Genomic DNA, 20,650 nt, shown 5'->3' with positions numbered 1-20,650 from the left:
GCAGTGAATGACATTGGCCCTCTCCTAGGACAAGTACTACTCCCACAACGATATTACTCCCTTGAGCACATTTGCTGTTGTGAAAATACGTGCAACAGGTAGTTGCACTTGACCTGAGTGAAGCAATGGAATCGCATCGCAGTCCCAATTGCAATTACCAGGTTGCCCACCAGCATTCGACAGAGTAAGCTTAGTTAGTACCTAGTGGCGAGCCGGATACTAAATCATCTTCAAGCAATGACCATCGTGATCTAAACTCACTACTACCCACAGCACCACCTCGTACCCAGCAATCAGATGATTCTGATCTTTTCACTATCCTTCTATTCGATCGGCAATGCGCATACAAGACGACGCCACTCTCACCGTCTTGGGCAAGGGAACTCACTTCGACCGAGCGAAGATTTTTGGAGTCTAACGCAGATACGCCCTCGGCGTCCCAACTTATGTATACGTCTTCGGGAGACGAAAAAGTACTTCCTTGCAACAACACGTCAGCATACATATCTCAAAGCAGAGCCATGCCACCTAAAAAAGCTGCCGTAAGCGAGAAGAAGAAACCAGTGGCAAAGGTGACTCTAGATAAGACTATAGGGAGGACGACAGTGTCTAAGAAACCAGTTAAATCTGTAGGCGTAGCCGTGGTTAAAAGGGCGACAACAAAGACTGTGGCAACAAAAGCCAGTAGCAAGCAGAAGCCCAGCGAACGCAGCAGAAACGGTACATCGAAAACTGCAAGCAAAGCGGTTGTACAAGAGGATGAAGACACTATCATGATATTGTCCGACGACAACACTGAGACCGATAAAGAAACCAACGAAGCAAAATCCACCCATTCACTTCGCGCATTCGACGCCGCAAAAGCGAGAATCCGGCAACTCAAAGAGCAAGCCGAAAAAGCGCAACGCGAGCTCCTCGCCGAGCAAGAAAAGACAAAAACCCTCCAGACCGAAAAGGATGAACTAACCTCCCTAATAACCGCCCTCAAAGCCGACAAACAAGACTATATCAACGAAATGCTCGCCACAGAAGAAGAAAGACTAAACCTAAAGACGCAGAACGCAAATCTAACCACCCAACTCAAGCAGCTGGCTACGCAGAAAGAAGACGTAGTATCAGCCAAACTTCAACTTGGCACAGAAAACATCCTCCTTCGCGACGAAAACCGGCGCCTCAAAGAATCCTCCTCCTCTGCAAGTACCGCAGCTCCGCCACCGACACTGCAGTCTACATCCACATCTATGCTCCTACCTGCCTCCCCCGCGCCATCCAGCATCGTCTTTGCAGAAGAAGATATAAAGCTAGATAACGTGCGTAAAGTGTATGCGCAGTTGAAAAGGAAGCAGGATAGTCTCAAGGGTATAGCGAGACAGATGATGTGGTGCACGAGGAATATGGTGTTGGGTGAGTTTGGGGAGTTTGGGGTAATGGTGAGGAGGTTGAGGGAGTGGATGGAGGAGGATGAGCAGCAGCAGGGGACGAAGAAGCAGAAGCAGAGGGTGGGGACAGGTGGGTAATGGGACGGGGGAACGGCATGGGAATGCATATATTTCATGAGTCAATTGTGCTTGTGCTTGTGAAGAGAAACCATTTTTTCATCGTGCATGTCAAGTTCCCTACGTACCAAAAGCACGACAAGAAAAATACCCTATAACCCAAACTTACTCTTCATAGCCCCCATAACAAAACCCCTCTTCTGTTTTCCGACAAACTTATTCACGTCATTAGCCCAGCCCGCACTATTCTGTGACAGATTATCCATGCTATCGCCGACGATATTCAGCTTCTCAGTCCGCTCATTGAGCTGTCGCGATGCCCATGCGCCCCAGCCTTCTTCAGCTTGAGGATCGGCCTGTCCAGGATAGGATTGGTATTGCGCAGCAGGCGATATGGAAGATGAGGCGTTATCACGGCGACGTTCCTGCTCGGCTTCTGCACGTTGTTGGGCGAGCTGACGGTTTGAGAGTGGACGGTCTGGGCCGCCGACTGCGGGAGATGTTAGCAGAAAAGTAATCAAGGATAATCATAGAGTAGATCTTACTGAGCAGGTCCATATCAGCTGGTGTTACATATTGGGTACCGGATATCCATTGTATGTTGCTGATCGTCGGTCGTGGCGGAATGACTAGATCTGGATTGAGCAAGACATCCTTTGCTCGATCACTTGAAGCTGTTAGTACCAACAATCAACTATGGATACCATCACTTACTATCGGAACCCTGCTCCGAATATGTTAATCAGACCCAACTCTGCTGGACCTTTCCATCCAAGAATATCTCCCGTAGCTGTGATGATCGCCTCTGAAAACCGTCGAACATCCAGGAATTCACTGACATTGACGGATGTAATTTCCTTCAGGGCTGGTATCGAGTAGGCTCTTGCACAGCCATCACCATAGAGACCAAGCAGCGCATACCCATTTTCCTCGTACCTTACCACCATCGCGGCATCGCACAGAAACTGATCAAAAGTTTTGTGTGCGCCCTTGCTGGTAGCTGGACGGAACAGTCTCGCCTCAGAGGAGGTGACAGCCAAAAGCACGCCGTTGACCTTCAGCCCAGTCCTCAGACCACCTACAGTAGACTGTGAGGCATACGCTGGGCGGCCTGTGTCGGCATGTATGGGGCAGATACTCAAAACTTTGTCGTCTAGCGAGCACGCGCCTGCGAATTTCGCCGAGTATCGACCATTTGCTTCTGGCAGTATCTTGAAGGTTGCGAGGTGGCCAAGGTTGGTTCCAACATGCACCAGGATACTCGAGTAGTCTTCGTCCTCGAGTGTCATAACGCTGAATTCGATACAAGTGGGCCACTCTGCTTTCGGCGCTGCCTGGGCCGAGCTACGCCGGAAACTAGAGCGCTTGTCTGACTTGATGAACTCTTGAACAGATGCTTGGAAGATGATTGCTGGCCCTCGGAGATCAATAATTGTAAAGCTTCCACCTTCAAAACCGGCAGCAACAAAGCCTACATCAGAGTGCTTCAAAGCAGTGACCGGCCCATTGCCTCCATCGAGCAGTGTGAGAGGTAGTAAACCCTCCTTGACAGCTCCCTCACTTCTTTCAGTAATGTCTGTGAGCGCCTGAGGCTTGTTTTCTCCTGGTGGGTACTCCTGACCTGCATGCTTGTTCATGTTCCATCTGAACACTACCACTTCCCCGCTCTTCAGCCCGACCGAAAGTTCAGAAGCAGCACCTGCGAATGAAGTTTTTGTGATGTGGACATCCTCTGGCCGCCCAACCGCTCTAGAAACGTCAACTTGAAGTAAATCACTGTTCTCAATCTCATCAGCATGCCCTGCATCCCATAGTCGTACCGTGCCATCTGCATGAGCTGTCTGGACAATATTTCGGTTCTCAAATCTCTTGAGTGGATGTACTGCTTCAGCGCCACCGGTTAAGAATGGAGGGCCTTTTTGTCGCTTTTCAGTCATTCCGAGCCATCGGGTTCGCTCTACTGGTGCGAGATTGATGTAATTGATATATGGGTGGACAAGCGTCATGGAGAGGTGTAGTTGGTTGGTAGGCGTAATTGGCACACCACTTGGAAAAGACAAAGTGATTAACTCGCCTGAAGCAAGCAAAGCAATTATTGCAATAGGGTCATGGCAGCCAGCGAAGTGTGGCGAAGATCTCGGGATGAGGAAAAGGTCGATAACTTCGGTGCCAGGCGGGCATGGTAATATCCTTTGCCTCTTTGGATTCTCAAAGTGAGCCGACAGGATCTGCCACGATGCAGTAGCATATACGGGCGTTCGACCCAACTCGAATAGAGTCAGACTCTTTGCCGAAATATTCGATGGCTGTCCGCCTGCTACAAGGATGGCAGTGTCATCGGGGTCCTGATTCGCACACCATGCGATCTTGAAAATTGGCGACTTGAGCGCGAAAGACCCCTCCACTGCACCCGGACTGAAACTCCCTGGGCCTGGTTTGTCCACGTTTGTATCTGTGAGCGTCCTTGCCTGTATAATGCGGCCATCCTTGGCATCCCAAATGACGATACTGCTATCTTCATGTCCAGTCAGAACAAAGGTTCCCGTTGGATGCCAGACGGCTTGCGTCAGTGGTGGCTCGCGTTCCTTGAAGATGGAACCTGGATCTGAGTCTCCACCTGGCGCTCCTTTTGGAAGACGGTAGTTGAAAAAGTGAGTGGCCTTGTTTTGCTTGAACGAGTAGATGACTGCGCCGGAGTTGTATCCAATCAGTAGAGAGCCAATGTCTCGAGGGTGTAGCGATAGCGTGACGACGGACGTTAGTCGAGATCTTGGAAACTTTTCGCGCCACAAATTGGGTATTTTGAAGGGTGTGAGCGTCTCTCTGTCGAGATCATATGCGAACACCTCACCATGCTGCGTGCCCAACAGGGCATAGTCGATGGCAGGATCACTGTGGAGCGCTGTGATTTTCGCAGGGGGCGAGTGTGCATTTAGCAATTTCTTGGTGTCGAGCGAGAAGACGGAGAGGTCGTTTTTCGAGTCTACGCACAACAGCTTCTCGGCACAGAACTGGAGGATCTTGACGGATGCGCTACGGTTAGGAAGCGACAGCACAACCTCGACTCGCTTCTGGCCGAATACATAGATTTGACCGGGGCCATATTTGCTCTCGCTTGTTCCGACGGCGATGAGAGACTGGACAGGGTCGTATGCGAGCTGGGTGATTTTGGAGTTTATGCCATAGTTGCGGATCTTCACATGTGGTTAGCTTGCACGCGTTGGAGGAGGGGCCTGTGGCAGAGGCGGGGGGCTGCGGCAGCGCAGGCATACATGGTCAAGCACAAAAAGATCAGGGCTGAGGCCCTGAGAGAGATCGTTGCTGATTCCAGCTTGCTTTCCGCGCAAGAGATGGGCCATGGTGGCGTGTATGTCTCATGGCGCTGTGCTGTGAGGCTGCGGTGGACAGTGTCGGGCTGCACCTGGCCTGCCATGCACTGTTTCGCCGGCAAGAACGCGTTGCGCGACGTCATCCGGCAACATTAAGCGGCCATGCAGGGTCCACCAGCCACACAGAGAGCACACAGCGCTGACGCCAAGCCACACTGCCCAGCCACACCTGGTCATGCATTTCCAGTCATTCCCACACACCTCACCGACAACATCTTACCATTGACTCAGTACGTAGCATGAGAATATCGACCAATATTTTCGTACACACGTAAATAAATTTGATGGATATTATAGTACCGTCTGTACTTGATACCGTTACGATGAACCCTTCTGTGATACTCACAGACTGACATTCCGACGCCATCCGACTAATCCACTTGGGCAGACACTGTTTTACAATTTCTCTTTTTAACTGCTTGATTCTCATAGCACTATGCATCACTGCCACCCTTTGATGCTATAGTAGGTACTGGTGTAGCGCCTTTGCAATGCCACTCTACGCATTGCACGTTTCCCTCTAAGCTATCTGTGATAAACAGCGTCTTGCCGTCTTTGCCACCAAAACAGCAATTTGTCAGATTTATACCCTTCGTACCCGACACGATCCTTGCCTTTGGTGTTCCATCCGCATTGACAACGAAAACAGACCCCAAACTTGGATGGCACACAAACAAGCTCCCTTCCTCATCCATCACCAACCCATCCGGTCCTACAGTGCCGAAACTCTGGAAGAAAAGGCCTGCTTTGCTCGTTGTTCCATCTGCATGAAGTGGGAGCCGCCAAACCGCGTTTGCACGTGTCATGGCGACGAAGAGGAATTTTTCGTCAGGCGACAGCACGAGACCATTGGGGCTGACACCATTTTCAACGAGTGTGTCGAGTTTACCATTGGGAGATAGGCGATACACTTTACCAGTGGGGTCTGACAGTCCGGTCTGGCCCTGATCCGTGAAGTACAGCTCGCCCTTGGAACTGAATACCAGATCATTAGGACCTTTAAAGCGCTCTAGGTTCCGACGCGAGAGCCGTGGCGAGATTTTGCCTGTCGATGGATCAAACGTCAAGATGCCCTATAGCCAGGTTCAGCCGATGTCTGGCTTTGCTACATGCTCCTGCAAGATACCTGTTTGTAGTCTGCAATCGCGATTTTGCCTTCAGGGTCTACGGCCAGGCCATTTGGCTCACCGTCCCACTCGGCCGCGACCGTCACTTCTTTTGTAGGCGAGATACTGAGTATCCGTCCGTACGGGATGTCCACGACATAAAGGTGGCCTGAAGAGGTGTAAACCGGACCTTCAAGAAAGATGTTCTGAAAGGCCCGACTGAAACCGCCTCGCCATTCCGAATCGCGGTCCTTGCATCTGATTTCATCCGGGATACGAAAGTATAGGGATGCGGTTATTGTGGGTGGCGGCGGATAGAAGTTCATGTTGTCTGATTATGTCTTATGAAGATTCATGAGATGTCCCACGATATCTATTCTCTCGTTGGAACATAGCATGCACCGTAAAGCTTACCAATTGCGACGTGCAAGTTGTATGTTCTTTCGGGTGTCAGCCGATCCAATAACGGCGCAGCCGCTGAGGTCTGATGAAGATACCAGTCCCATCAGGAAAAGCCATCGGAGTGGGGCCGAGCGTGCCTGCCGCCCATCGTGCTACGTACCCCCCAGATTCCCCACACTTTTCTCCGCATTGACTGAACTCACAATCTCCGATTTATTTGACTGCGCTTCAGCTGTCGATATGTCACTAAGTAAAACTGTACAAGATCCGATGCCGAGTTACGTCGAGTCACGCTGACTTCACCAACTTCACTAAGGGATTTGTTCTTTGTGCCTTGGTCGATTCCGGGAACGGAGCACAGTCTTCCTGGAGCTTCATCGCGCGGTCGGAATAAAGGGAAGCCAGCTTGAAAAAGACAATAAATGGACACGGATTGATAGCGACGCCTCTAAAGCCCATTTGGTGCTTGCTTTAACATCTAATGTTGCTCTGAGGAAAGGGCATGACGTTGGGGGAGGAAGCGATCTAGGGGATCTCTCAAACATCTTGTCTGTCAAAAGATGGCAGTAGCACCGTGCTTTCATCAGAGAACAGCTAGCCGATTGGGGTGAATTGTACAGAAAACATCCGGCTCCAGATTCCCAGCCACCATCGCATGATGCTGAACGATACTTGGGCATCCATTTCACGCGTCTTCATGTCGATTACGTATTTATCGATTGTGAGGATGTTCTTACAGCCACATTATAACATCCCGAAGCCTGAGGACCAGCACAGGACCGCCTCCACTTGATCAGAATATTCGATAATGTACTGTGCGAGCCCCCGCTTTGTGAACCTGTTTGGATATTTCGACACCCGGCGATCTTATCACAGCACCCAAGTCCCTGTCTCGGACATTCGGGCCACCCTGCGAGTCAGTAAGTTTCGTGTCCGAATGCAGTGAAGCCATGAGGCGACTTGCTTCGGGCGCTTCGGTGGGTGAAAGACCCAGCATCGGGACCCGTGCCGAGTGCGGGGTCTCCGCACAAACCTACCCAGCATGCAAACGTCTTCGTGTCGAGGCTTGCTGGCTAGCGATTCGTAGATGATTTCGGCGAGAAGAAGGGCAGTTGTGCCCTCGCAAAGAATACTTAAACAGTCGAGGTTTAAACTATGCGTCTTGCGCTCTCTTTCATGTTGACCAACGCTGCTGGGCTTTATCGTCGATACTATGACCAAGTCGAGTCTTCTTAAAGATACAGTCAAGGCCATCAAGGCGTGTCCGCCAGAGATATTCAATGTCTGGCTTTTCTTTTGCACAGCCGTGTGGAGTTTTTCAGGTGTGGCAAAGGGGTTTGATGAAGGTATTCTCACGCTTATCTCCCTGTAGATGGGATGCTAACCTTTGATTCAGGCAATATAGCATCGATTGTTGTGCAAAAAAAGTTCAAGACCGAGTTTGGAGTCATTCATGAAACTGACGCTGAATATGCCAGTAAGAAGCATTTGTTGAAATCACTTTTGTATCATCCAGACTAAATTTTGTGCTGCCAGACACCAAGGGATGGATCGTCTCCATCGCTACAGCGGGTGCCGTCTTTGGCTGTCTAGCTTGCATCAATCTCGTGCAGCTATGGGGACGAAAGTGGACCATGTTGGTCTTTACGGTCATTTACATTGCTGGGATTCTAGGCCAGACCTTCTCAAATGGTAGCTTGTCGGCCTTGTACGCTACCCGTTTTGTTACTGGTATTGGAATTGGTACCACGACCGTTTTGCCTTCAATCTACCTTACTGAGGTGAGTAACAAGTATGTACAGTTGCAACCGCAAAATACTAATTCTAGACTTTCAGATTGCCCCCCGAAGCATCCGTGGCTTACTCACCCTCCAATACGCCTGCTGCCAACAACTCGGCGTCGTCTTCGGCTTCTTCTTCAACTACGGCATCACAAAGTACCACGCCGGCACGCACCTCCAATGGCAACTCCCCACGGGTCTGCAGCTCGTCCCCGCCGTAATCTGGGGCATCGGCATCCTCTTCACCCCCGAGTCCCCCCGCTTCCTCCTCTCCAAATCCAGGCGCACAGAAGCCCTCCAAGTCCTTTGTCGCTTCCGCAACCTCCCTGCCGACCACCCCTACATCGTCGCTGAATTCGCCGGCATCGAGCACCAACTCAACCTCGAAATCGAAGCCGTAAGCGGCGCCACAGTCTGGGACTTGTTCAAAGAAACCTTTTCAGTAACCGAGTACCGCCGCCGCTTCGTCCTCATGTTCATGTGCCACATGTTCGGTCAGTGGTCCGGCGCAAACGCTATAACGCAGTATTCACCCTCAATCTTTGGGTACTTGGGTATCCAGGGCGAGGAAGCACGCTTCCTGGCTACGGGGCTGTACGGCATCGTGAAGTTCGTGTCTGTACTCGTGTTTTCGATTTTTGTAATCGATTTCATCGGGCGCAGACGATCGCTTATGCTCGGTATTACGCTACAAATCTTGACTCTCACGTTTGTGGGTGCGTACCTCGGTGTCACGAATGGAATGTCGGCTGCAGAAATCGAGGCGAGTGCGAGCGCTACGGCCGCGAGTAAAGCCAGTATCGTGGCTATTTTTATCCATGCTGTGGCGTGGTCGATTGGTTGGTTCTCTATTCCATACCTTGTTTCTGCGGAAGTCTTTCCTGTTCGTATCCGCTCGCTCAACGTTTCTATCCTCATGGCGTTTCACTGGGCGTTTTACTTTGGTTGCTCGCGCGCTATGCCGAGTCTGCTCGCTGCTACAGATCGCTATGGTGCGTTCGCCTTCTTCGCAAGTATCTGCTGCATGTCGTTGGCATACGTTTACTTTGCGCTGCCGGAGACGGCCGGGCGCTCGCTGGAGAGTCTGGATAAGCTGTTTCAACGGCCGTGGTATACGGTTCGGAGAGTTGCGTATCCCACTGGAGATGATTTAGCGGATGGAGGCGCACGAAGTGAGGGGAAACTAGGGGAGGTGCTGGATGAGGAGAAGAATGGAGAAGTGCGGATTGAACAGCATGTGGAGAGGAAGTGATGAGAGTACGGTGCTGAGATAATGAGAATAAGTGTGAACATATAATTAGGCAGTGGTTCTGTGAACATGTGAGCTATCATATCCGCTAAAATACATGCTACGATCTAAGGAAATCCCTCTCGTCCTTTGTCGCGCCCACATCACGTAGTCAATACTCAGCACCCAAATCCAGCACAAGTAACCAATGGACCACGTTTTTACATATTCGCTATCTCAATCCCTGCATCCCAGACATCTACGAGGTACTAATTAGAAAGAAAAGATACGTGGCCCCGGAAAGAAAGAGTTTAAGAAATAGCAACCCCCAATCGGACGCGCAAACGCTTGTTAACAAAAAACCACACATGTGGGGTGCTAGGAAGAAGCAATTGAATACCGTGATAATCACTTCATTTGTCCAGAGACAGAATACCCCTATGAAAAACGCCGCTTTGAATCATCTATGGTATCCAAAATAAAACACAGACACACCTTGTAACTCGATCATTTTTGCCTTCCCGCAGCAACGCCTAAGTAGGCATGGAAGCACCGTTAGGAGCACCATACACTGAGCCGTTAGGAGGCTGGGGTGTTCCGGAGCCTTGCCTGCTATTATTGAAGCTGTTTTGGGCTGCGAGCCGGGCCTGCGACTGAGCGGCCGCTTGCGCTTGTTGGCGCTCTAACATGATTTGCTGCGGGTTGTTTGGCATACCATTGAACGGAGTCGTGGCAGCAGGCAACTGTGAAGTGCCGTACTGGGAGGGTCCGTAATATGTGCTGCGCATCTGACCTCCGGATACTGGTGTGCTGTACCCAGGACGTGCGCCATAGTTAGATGGCGTAGGTGTAGGCGCACCCTTGATTGGCGATGCAGTGCGTTGTTGTGGTGCTGGACCGCCGTTGTAAAGAGGCGCACCATTCTGTGGACGTGGATAGAAGTTGGCCTGGTTTTGTTGTGCTGCATACCGATTTTGGCCCTGTGGTTGAGGCGTCGAATTGTAGTATTGCGAGCCGGCAGCACCGCCATATCCACTGGGCTGCGCCGAGCGTTGTGGGAAATACTGTCCAGAAGGCGTGGTTCCATAGCTTGTTCGCGTCGTCTGCTGACCATAAGAAGGCGTTGCTGCGTATGCTGGCCGGGAAGAAGGGGCATAAGAAGCACCGCCTGGCTGGAAAGGCTGCTGTACGCCCGAGGGTGAGCGTTGCAGATGTATCGAGGAGGACCGGTGCATAGGGGGTTGTTGTGAGTACATGGGGCGACCGCCTGGTTGCTGTACGGACGGTGTAGGACGGCCGTACTGGTGCCCAGCTGCGGGATAATGTGCACCCGCGCCAGAACCCGTGCGCGCCAGTGTCGCGGGCGTGGAAGCAGTCATTCCAGGTGTCTTTGAAAGTTTCAAAAGCTGATCATCCTCCAAGACTCCCTTGTACTCTTTCGTGTCGAAGAGAATTGTTCGACTGATGTTCAGTTCGTCCATTTGGTCCCCATTCAGTTTGGCAACGGCGTAGGGTGGAAGTTGTGAAATCAGTAGAGTCAGCTGGGACTTGAGAATCTGATAGACATCAAACTCTTCAGACGATGGTGTTGATGGACTGCCAGCCAGGTTTGCCAGAGAGGCGTTCTGAACAACAGGTGTGCGTGGGTTGGTCGTAAGTGAGAGGTTTCTTATCCTTTGGTAGGAAGCCAGTGTTTCGAGGAGCTCTGAGATATCTTTGAGAATTTGTTCCGTGTCTTTTTCTTCTTCGCTCTTCTCTTCTGTGCCAGGCAAAACATCTCCATCAATAGGCGTAAAGTTTTCAACAGCTTCTTTGAACAATTCGTCTTCGTCAGCGGTTCCACTGGCAAGTGCCGCCTCTGCTTCTTCAGGATCGAGCAGCGCCGGGTCAATTGGGAACATTTCATTGAAGCGCTTCTCACCTACCTTATGCCACCACACCATATTCTTTGTCTCCTCGGGAATGATGGCAGACGTGTCGTCTCGGGTTGGTGCAAAGCTAGAGTATGCACTGCGAAACAGAGCATCCTCCTTTGCTTGCTGGACCGCAACGAGAATGGCCTCAGACGGTGGCTGTTGGGCCTCCCCCATACTTAGGGCACGCTGCCTGCTCTTTTGCTTTGCAGTTGGCGAAATTTGGTCTTTGGGCATGTCCACGCCGCCATAACCTAGCCAGAAACCAGACGACAAGTTTTGATGGGCATAAGACTGGGAGCCCTTGCGCCGGGGCTTGGGGGCTTCCTGATGCGCAAAGGTAATGGTGTTGTTGCCTTTGCTTGTTGTTGGCCTGGCAGACTTGGGTGGACTAATCTGTGTCAGGTGAGGAGGTGCCCGAAAGACATTTCCGATTGTCGCGGGTTGCTTCTTGCTATCTGGATCAGGAAGAGGATACACTTCCGTAGTGCTAATGAGGTTCGGGAGATTTGCCTCGCGCAGAGGCAATATCACTTTGACGGCGGTATCGAGGGTGGATATAGGGGTTGTGGGGGATATTTTTTGAGGCTGCTGCAGGCTCGAGAACAGCTGCTTGGGTGGCGCGCTTCCGTATAGTGTGAGGACTGTCCGACTCTGGGGACCCTCTGCCTCATGCTCTTCTTCCTTGATAGCCACCGGAGTGCCTTCTTCTTTTGACGCGTGCGGAGCTGCCTCTTGATTGGATGCTTTTGCCTGGTGGTGTTCTTTGCGTGCTTCTTCTCTGCCCACTAGGTTCTTGAGAATTGTCTGGAAAGCGAGGACCTTGGCTTGGAGTGCAGTGTCCTGGGGAGACGTTGTAGTGGCCGAGGCGTCGCTTGCGCCAGTGGAGGCCAGAATGTCCGTGGTCGCGTTCTCAACATCTCTTTCAAGAGCGTGCAGAGAATCGTAGGAACCGTCTTGGATAAGGGTGGTGATTGTTGCCGGGCCAGTTGGGGGAGTCAGTTTGGTGCGCTTGGAATCAGCTTCTCCAGAGGCAGAGCGGGCTATCGACGAGGTTATGGGATGCGACAGAATCGAGGGCTGTGTGTCGTAGCTACTGGGAAGTCAGCATGTGGACAGAAAGGCGACATTGCCAGTTGGGCAGGGAACAGGTTTGCAGCAGGCGTACCTCTTGAGGACCTCGAGTATGTCGTGCAATGCCGCCTGCAGAGAACGCGTGCCGTCTGCTGGGCTGTCTGCTTGAACAGGCGCGGGAGCGACATTGGAAGGCTTGGGACGGGGGCTGGCGAGTTTGCGCTTTGCAGCCGAGGGCGACGTGGGCGCAGGCGGAAGGGTCGGCGGGGTGAGGGTGCCGTTGGCGGCGGCCATGGTGAGTGGTGCGTGGTGCTGGGGATGCGCTCGTGATGGCGTGGGATGGAACGCGCTCAGGGCGGCCGGAGGAGTCGTTAGTCGCTTGTCTTCAGCAGCATTCCCTCGCCGCGACGGTGCAGGGCGCGATGCAAACAACAGGTGCAAGAAAATAAAAACTCGGACTTTGGCGCAGACAGGCACGAGATGGGGCTCTGTGACGCGCAAGTGACCGGGATCTGGCGATGAATGGTGTTGGAGAATTGGCTCTAGGTTGCCCGTGGTCCAGATGCGTACCACGGCGATGAATGAATTGCTTGCCATCAGCCAGTCAACCATGGCAGCGCGAGGCGCAGTGCCAAGAATTTGCGCCACACTCGCCCGCCTGCGCCACATCTATGATTTTGCTGCTGCCCTCCGCCTGCTATCCGCTGCCTGCCACCCACCCCGTCCTTTTGCTGCAATTGACGTCTACGCGCCCTCGCCCTGGTCGCTTCCGTCAGATGAATGCCCTTCATCCTCTCCCTGGCAGCTCCACGTAGCCCGCATCGTCCTGGCCGTTGTGTGACGCGCCTGGCTATCGGCCTGGTAGGCCTTTCTCACCAACAACGCCGACTTGGATTGCTGCTGACCTGCTGCTTAAGCTTCCTTTCTTCACTGCATCCACACACGCCCCTTCCTTTTCTAGCTGCGATCGCTGTCACGTGAGACGTCACTCTTCGCTGCTAGCATGCCAACGCTCCCTCCCCTCGCCAACCCGCTGCCCGTCTTTACCTCCCCGCAATGGCCCGCCTCTGTGTCGCCTCGAGGCGCTTCAGACACTATCAAGGCGCCATGCATCCACGAGCAACTTAGCCCCACATGTCGAGCCAGACGACTTTCAATCACCACTAGACGCCGTTGAAGATTTCAACAATGACACCCCGTTTCGTGCCCAGTTGTCGCGCAATGCCCGAAAGGTGCTACGCAAGAGCAGACCTGCCATTGTTCTGGCATCCATCAATGGCCCAGCCAAAGACCTCTACAGGGATAATAACTCCAGCCAGAGCGCTTCGTCATACACTGCACAAGACTCTATGACCCAGGAACAAGATTCGCAAACCCTTGCGACAGCTGGCATATCCGTGCAGCATCCTGAGCCTGTTTCGCTCTATTCTGTACTTGCGCGCTACCTCGAATATCGCACCTCCTCACCTCCCACAGAGTCTGATTTTCGCTTTACTGCTTCAGAGTTGCACTTGCTGCGATCCAAAGGTTACATACCCGAAAGCGTGGAGCAGTGGGCAGCATGTCTTGTAGAGCCCAAATGCAATGTGGCGGCTGCAGTCTTCGAACAACAGTCTGAGGTACCCCCTCTCTTCCTGCTGTTGCTATTTCTGCGCCGCAAGCATATCAGAGTGCACAGTTTAGGTATCATTATGAGGCACCTGGACCGGATTGTCCAGTTAGACACTGTTGAATGGTCCCAGCTCAAGATTATTGCAGTCCGCCTACTCCGCCATGTGCGCGAAGTCTGGCCTGAGTCTGTGACATGGGTCACGTCTTTCCTGATTGCTCAGTCCAGTCGCCTACACGATAGGTCGCTCCGAATGCTGTCTGATATGACTCGCTTCTTCAATTCCTACCTTGTGTTGCTATGTCTGCCTACAAGCGTCCGGCCCTTAGTCTGTGCGACTTACCAGGAAAAGGCTCAGTTTCAGATGCTCAAGTACATGGCTAGTACATCACCATCTATGGTAGTGTCACGCCCCGGTTTCCGGGCAGTAGCTCGTAATCAGTTGGCTCATGCCAAGACCATTCAGGAACGAGATTGGGCAGAGCTCAAAGGCCCATCTTGGCCGCCGTGGAAGGAGAACCGTACAGCAATGGATGAAGAAAAAGGCTACAATTTTGGTGCTTCGCGGGCCTCTCAGCTCTTACATCGCATGTACGAAGCTGGATACACCAATCGCATGTTTGAGGATATGGTGCAGATCTATGCTGGTTGGGATACAGACAACAGCCCAACAATACAAACTCGAACTACACTACCACATGTTTCTTCGAGATTCAACGACAACCGCCATATACGCCCGCTGCTCTGGGCTGCGCGTATACGGACCACACGCACGCGAAGAGAGGCCTGGGCGTGCTTCTTGTCCCACGAGCTTTCGGATGAAGGTGCTCATTCCGAGGTGTACCTTGCCATGTTCGAAAAACTGCATTACTCTGCTGTAAGGAGAATACCTGCCCCACCGCTTTCGACTGATGCAGATCAAGCTCCTGAAGAGGATAGTAATCATCTGCTACCTGGAGACATGAAAGAGGTCCTGCCAGATCCCTCATCTTCATTGCACTATGTTTATCTTAGTGAGCCTGTTCCTGAGTACAAAGAGCTACTTGAACGAATGCGTACCACCAATATCAAGCCTTCGCATCGATTACTTGCCTTTCTCCTGGAAACATGTCCGGACTTCCACACATGTCTGAATTTACTACATATGAGTAGACAGGATTTCAATGGTGGTATAGGCCGCATACTGTATGGTATGAATGACGATGACGCCTCGGTCCATTCAGTTGATGGATACCTCTTCACAGCTATCATCCGGTTCTTGTGTCGTTTTGGGCGTTTCGAGCGACCGCCTCCACAGGAACCCACCGTACTGGATCCTCACGAACATGCGCAGCAGATTCGGACCAACAGGAATTATCTCTTGGAGTATGCGCATAGCCTTCTTGTACGCTATCGGCCGAAACATCGGCCTGCCTGGGCAATCTTTATCAACAAGCTGCTACATCAAAGAAAACTTCCACAGGCCGTCCAAGTCGAACGCTATAGGGTCGTCTGTGATTTGCTTGGGCACATTGAACAAATCGATCTTGATGTTGATGATGACATCTTTGGCTGTGCATGCATGGCGACTACGTATGCCGCACAGAGCGTGGATCAGAGCATTGCCTCTATCAAAGACGCGCGCTTGTTGTCGACAGGCTCGGCCCGTCTCAGGGATTTATTCAACAGCTTAGTTGGGGCCAATGTCAATATGCATTCTTATCCAGAACAGCCTGTGAACGGTGTTGTTTCACCACATGTTCCTGGGCCTACAGAGCTCCACCTGTATGTGCGAGCCTTAGGCGCTCTGGGCGACTACGAAGGGCTCTACTCGTTTACGACCTGGCTGACCAATTACCATTCTGAAGTCAGTGTACGTGCGCAAGCACAGCGCGGTGGCATGAACACTTTGTTCAGAATGCTGGTGGCGTTGAGATTGGCTGTTAGCGGTGGAGGGCCAGACATGGGATCTCAGCATGCATCTTATGCACCCGAAGACATTGCTTTGCTTATCAGAAAGCAGATTGAGGGTGTGGAAGAATGGGGCGGGTGGCCGACACAGGAGCATGTCAAGATGTACATTCAAAAACAGTTGAAGTCGCAAACTCCGTCTGCAGGGGGGCGGTAGAGTACGAATCCACAGACGGATATTTTGGTTGCTATTGTCGTGATAACCCGTAGATCAGCCCTCTTGAGTCTGAATACAATGGTTGGTCGCATCAATACCCGAGTGTAGCTCTGGATATACTGCAACAGTGAAAGAACATAGAAATGGAAACGATACTAAACCAGCACCAGTCCTTTCACGCTGGAACAGGCACCAGGCTATCCTTTGCCAAGCCATGATACGCCTGCTCCAAAGATGCCGTCACTTGCGCAAACCTTTCCAGCCACTGCAACTCCACCTCTGCACGAGGCACAACCAGCACCTTGCCAACATCCTCCTTCGCATCTTCGAAACAAACCTGAATGCGAATCGGCGTAGCATCAGCGCCTAGATTCTGTCGTCCCATCATAATTGATGACTCTTCAATCGCATCTCCCTCACTATTCCCCTCTACCTCTTTACCCTTTCTCACACCACGAGCCCATACAGGTCTACCCTCAATAACCCTTTTACACTCCTCCATCAACTCCCCCTCCACCTCCACCTTTTTCCCATCCAGCAACCCCATCCGCAGCACAACCCCATTAAACAACCGCACACAGCACTCATACGGCACAAGCCCAGGCCACACAAAACGATGCAAAAAACCCCTGTGCCGCCGCCACTTTCCCGCTCTCGCTACATTCACAATCCGCCTCGCCTGCGACCGCATCGTACTGGGGATATGTGCCGTATTTAGCGTGCTGGGCGCGCTCGACCGCGGGTCAAACGGCATCTTAAAGCACGTAGGATGTGCTTCGTACAGCAAGGCCAGCTGCTCCAATTGCTCCGCCAGCACTTCAGCGTTGGCCTCACGGGCACGCTGGTACGATGCCAGAAACTCGGCAAGCGACGCGGGTGTCGGGAACGAAGCAGGGAGTTGCGGGAACGAAGCATCATCTGGAACAATCGGGCTGAGTACGCACGTCACCATGCGAGATAGCTGGCTAAGCCAGTGCTTGACCAGCGCTTCGCTCGTCTGCAGATTCCGCACTTGAACGAGACTGTATTTGGAACTCCACTCCGAAGCTTTGTACGCGAGGAAGCGTAGGTTTCGCTCTTCGTAGATTCGAGTAGCGTCGATACATTTGCGCGAGGGCGGGAAGCCGTGTTTTGCAACTGTGTCGGTTATGGCGAGGAGTTCTTGCAGCGAGGTTATGGAGGCTGGGGAGGTGAAGTGGTGATTCCAGGGGGAAAGGCTGTGCTGGAGGGACCAGGTTAGGCGGGGGCCTGCGCACGAGGAGAGGCGGATGAGTTGGTGGAATTGGAGGTGTATTAGGATGTCTTCGTGGAGTTCGCAGGGGAGGGATTCGAGGTTTTTTGATATGCGCTGGTATTTTGTGGTTGCTATCATCTTTTTTTGTTCACCCCCGGAGGGTGAAGTTCTTTTTTTATGGATAATTTGAAGTTATATATATATAGGATCTGACTTTGTTGTTTTGTTTCGTTTATGTGGACTTTGGCTCGTAAAACATCATTCCAGCTCCTTGGGTGCGGTTTTTGTACGTAGTAAAGTAGGTGGGGTTTACGATACACGAGGGTTTTGAGTCATTCACAAAAAGGGCGCTGTTTACTAGTAGGCAAAAAGGGCTCAAGTGGGTTAAAAAAATGGCGTTGAAAAGGACAGCGCATTGAAGCCTAACTTGCATTGTTGCCTGGAGGCTTTATTTGAATTGAGCGATACCCCCGGGATCTACGTGAGTTGTTTGGTGGGTAGAGGTCTACAAACATGACGATAGAGCTGTCTCCGTTACACGCGCCACACTTTGCGGCTACGAAGTCCGCTGAGGAAATATGCGAGCGGCTTCGCGCTGATGAGAAACTGATCGATGCACAGAAGGCTTGTAGTTGGGTGGCATGGTATCTACCCGGCTACGATACAGACCTCGGAAGAGCAGTTGCTGCACGTCTAACACCGATACCTGGTGTGAACCACGAGCTCAGACGACTGATTTATGAGAATTGCCTTGGAAAGATTCGGCAGTATCTGAAGAACGATGGAACCAATGCGGCACACAATGTAGCTGTTGAAGAGATGGAAGAAGTTGGAAGAGAGATTCTCCCAGAAGAGTTTTCAACGGCATTAAAGGTTCTCATACATTTACAGGAAAAGAAGATCATTGGACGAGACACCACTACCGAATCCATTACAACATGGCTACAGGAGCAAGTTGCTACCCACCATGAGACTCCTACTCCAAGCATCCCAGAGCCACCACCCGTACCCCGCAAGCGACTCTGCTACATCTGCCGGCTCGAAATCAAACGTCCGTTTCCTTCTCACCCATCAATGTGCATGCCCTGCGGCGCCTTCAACCACGCATCATCCCAAATCTCCATGCCACCAAAAATGACCTTGGCGCCTGATTTCACCGCCTTGGTCACTGGAGCACGGGTTAATCTAGGATACCACACTGCGTTGCGATTGCTGCGTTGCGGAGGCCGAGTCATAGCTACGAGTCGGTATCCGCGAGATGCTATATCGCGATATACAAACGAGGCGGATTCTGGCCAGTGGATAGACAGACTCAGGGTGGTAGGTGCGGATTTTCGGAGCGCTAGAGATGCGTTTGAGTTGGTGCGTGAGGTCAAGGTAAGTTCTTCTTTTTAGCTTTCTACACAAGAACGTCAATTCGAGGCATAAACTGACGTGTGATGTTCATCTTTGCAGGAGTGTTTAAAGCAGTGGGCAGATGGTGGAGAACCCAGGTTGTATGCGTTAATCAATAATGCGGCTCAGACTCTTACGGATAGTCTTAAGAAAGAAGAGCGTGCCATGGGGCGCGAGCAAGACTTGAAGAAACGTGGGACGCATGCGGGTTTGTTGCTTGGGGAGAACTACACGGCGAGAGTGAGAGGTGGAGCACTGCCGTTGGCATTGGAGAACGGGAAAGCGCATTCGACACGGATGGATGGCCCAGAAAGCAATACCGATGCTATGTGGACTCTAAAAGAAGTTGATGCGTCAAAAGATACCACGACAGAAATCGAGCCGTATACCAAGTCGTCGTGGGTACAAGGCATGTCCGAGATTCCTTACGAAGATGTTGGTTCCGCGCTTTCCGTCAATACGTTTGTTCCTTTTATCCTCTGCCGGGAGCTCCTTCCACTGATGGGGATTATTGAGCTGTCACCGGAGGCGGCATCAGGAAAGGCTTCCAAACCCCAAGGCTACGTCATCAACGTCTCCTCGCGTGAAGGCATCTTTGAAGACGTTCTTACGTCGAGGGCGAAACGGGGCAAGCACGTGCATACCAACATGTCCAAGGCGGCGTTAAACATGCTGACGGAGACCGAGGCGGAGCCTGCATGGCGGACGAGGAGAGTGGCCATGAACACGGTTGACCCGGGGTACATGAGCGCAGCACCAGAGTACGAAGATGCATTTGATGGGACACGACCGATTGGGTGGGAGGATGGTGCTGGGAGGGTGTTATGGCCGATTGCTGTAGCGGAGATGGAGGGGGTGGTTGTCCGGGGACGGTTCTTGAAGCATTACGGTGCTGTCGAGGTGGATCCGGGGAGGGGGAGGGGATGAATAGTACTAGTACCCTCTTCTTTTTTGGTCCGCGGCAAAGTCACATCCGGCGCTAGGAATACATGTCCTCGACACACAGCAATGGTGTTTTGTCCATGGATATCCATGACGGAGGCATGTCCGTTTTTTGTCTTTGGAACCGTCGGTCCGTTTCGGTGACGTAGAGGCAGGCTACAACGTCCCTGGTGCCGAGGGGTCAGTTCGGACAGTGCAAGAGGCGGGGCCGAGGTGCTAGCTTTGTCTTTGATACAGGGCTTGAGCGGAATGCATGGTGGTGGAACTATGGTTTCGCAGGCTGTTTGTTATGTAAGCCTTGACGATGGTGTAGCAGTATGCAATTGAGTACTCTGAGATGGGGTTCATCATGCCAGGGTATAGAGTAAGCACACGTTGTACATGATGTGCACATCAGACCGTCCTTGCACTAGCTTACCAGTGATGGTCAGGTCACGTTTGGCTTTGTTCTTTTCAACATGCACACGGCCGATGATGCCTCCTTTGTGCTCTGAAGCATTGGCACCGATGCACAATGGCGCGTTACTTGTGTGTACTCACTCTCCATACGGCAGCCGGCGGTGTCGAAGCGTGCTATGGCATGGAGGCATAAATCAGCGAGGGTCAGGTGGACGGGCCGTGTAAGAAGTCTGGTCACGAGCAGGGCTGGTACGGAGGGCCCTGAATCCTTATTGACGGGTGCAATCTAAGGAGTGAAGACGCGTGATCAGGCAGGAGATGAGCGTCGGGCCCATAGACGCCTCTGCCGATGCCAGCCCCGCGACAGCAAACGAGCGTCTTTCAGTCTCCAACAGGCCCCTCGGTCAGTCCCTTCTGGCGCTGGTCAACAGCCCAGTCGCAATCGCACGGCACATTTCTGTCTGCCTGCCTACTCCATCGCATCCCATCGCAAACATTACAAGTGTTCACTTCAATCTGCTAGGCAGCCATATCGCGGGGTAGGACAATACGAGCATAGTACAGTAACCCTCTCG

General features: G+C 52.1%; 9 protein-coding genes across 9 annotated transcripts; 4 read left to right on the top strand and 5 right to left on the bottom strand.

Moving 5' to 3' along the window:
* Positions 1-773: 773 nt before the first annotated feature.
* COCVIDRAFT_86069 (hypothetical protein) lies at positions 774-1,517 on the top strand (the record flags this gene model as incomplete). Its single annotated transcript, XM_014706277.1, has 1 exon — positions 774-1,517. One exon carries the CDS (start codon positions 774-776, stop codon positions 1,515-1,517), a length of 744 nt encoding a protein of 247 aa, XP_014561763.1.
* Positions 1,518-1,648: 131 nt separating this feature from the next.
* Positions 1,649-4,855, bottom strand: COCVIDRAFT_22342 (hypothetical protein; the record flags this gene model as incomplete). Its single annotated transcript, XM_014706192.1, has 4 exons — positions 1,649-1,986; positions 2,042-2,163; positions 2,211-4,690; positions 4,769-4,855. The coding sequence occupies 4 exons, from the start codon at positions 4,853-4,855 to the stop codon at positions 1,649-1,651; spliced, it is 3,027 nt and encodes a 1,008-aa protein (XP_014561678.1).
* A 464-nt stretch (positions 4,856-5,319) lies between these two features.
* On the bottom strand, positions 5,320-6,317 carry COCVIDRAFT_85832 (hypothetical protein; the record flags this gene model as incomplete). Its single annotated transcript, XM_014706276.1, has 2 exons — positions 5,320-5,958; positions 6,012-6,317. 2 exons carry the CDS (start codon positions 6,315-6,317, stop codon positions 5,320-5,322), a joined length of 945 nt encoding a protein of 314 aa, XP_014561762.1.
* A 1,289-nt stretch (positions 6,318-7,606) lies between these two features.
* Positions 7,607-9,426, top strand: COCVIDRAFT_33363 (hypothetical protein; the record flags this gene model as incomplete). The annotated part of the gene is made up of 4 exons (XM_014706275.1): positions 7,607-7,715; positions 7,790-7,870; positions 7,930-8,174; positions 8,230-9,426. 4 exons carry the CDS (start codon positions 7,607-7,609, stop codon positions 9,424-9,426), a joined length of 1,632 nt encoding a protein of 543 aa, XP_014561761.1.
* A 509-nt stretch (positions 9,427-9,935) lies between these two features.
* Positions 9,936-12,683, bottom strand: COCVIDRAFT_33362 (hypothetical protein; the record flags this gene model as incomplete). The annotated part of the gene is made up of 2 exons (XM_014706274.1): positions 9,936-12,408; positions 12,484-12,683. The coding sequence occupies 2 exons, from the start codon at positions 12,681-12,683 to the stop codon at positions 9,936-9,938; spliced, it is 2,673 nt and encodes an 890-aa protein (XP_014561760.1).
* A 302-nt stretch (positions 12,684-12,985) lies between these two features.
* On the bottom strand, positions 12,986-13,180 carry COCVIDRAFT_85799 (hypothetical protein; the record flags this gene model as incomplete). The annotated part of the gene is made up of 1 exon (XM_014706273.1): positions 12,986-13,180. One exon carries the CDS (start codon positions 13,178-13,180, stop codon positions 12,986-12,988), a length of 195 nt encoding a protein of 64 aa, XP_014561759.1.
* Positions 13,181-13,445: 265 nt separating this feature from the next.
* COCVIDRAFT_22338 (hypothetical protein) lies at positions 13,446-16,105 on the top strand (the record flags this gene model as incomplete). Its single annotated transcript, XM_014706191.1, has 2 exons — positions 13,446-13,458; positions 13,518-16,105. The coding sequence occupies 2 exons, from the start codon at positions 13,446-13,448 to the stop codon at positions 16,103-16,105; spliced, it is 2,601 nt and encodes an 866-aa protein (XP_014561677.1).
* Positions 16,106-16,280: 175 nt separating this feature from the next.
* On the bottom strand, positions 16,281-17,477 carry COCVIDRAFT_86028 (hypothetical protein; the record flags this gene model as incomplete). The annotated part of the gene is made up of 1 exon (XM_014706272.1): positions 16,281-17,477. One exon carries the CDS (start codon positions 17,475-17,477, stop codon positions 16,281-16,283), a length of 1,197 nt encoding a protein of 398 aa, XP_014561758.1.
* A 375-nt stretch (positions 17,478-17,852) lies between these two features.
* Positions 17,853-19,661, top strand: COCVIDRAFT_85852 (hypothetical protein; the record flags this gene model as incomplete). The annotated part of the gene is made up of 3 exons (XM_014706271.1): positions 17,853-18,106; positions 18,176-18,716; positions 18,795-19,661. The coding sequence occupies 3 exons, from the start codon at positions 17,853-17,855 to the stop codon at positions 19,659-19,661; spliced, it is 1,662 nt and encodes a 553-aa protein (XP_014561757.1).
* Positions 19,662-20,650: the final 989 nt, after the last annotated feature.

The sequence above is a fragment of the Bipolaris victoriae genome, assembly GCF_000527765.1.
Source record: "Bipolaris victoriae FI3 unplaced genomic scaffold scaffold_4, whole genome shotgun sequence".
Taxonomy (NCBI): domain Eukaryota; kingdom Fungi; phylum Ascomycota; class Dothideomycetes; order Pleosporales; family Pleosporaceae; genus Bipolaris; species Bipolaris victoriae.
The sequence above is the reverse complement of the archived record's forward strand: the minus strand, read 5'-3'. Positions and strand labels throughout refer to the sequence as shown.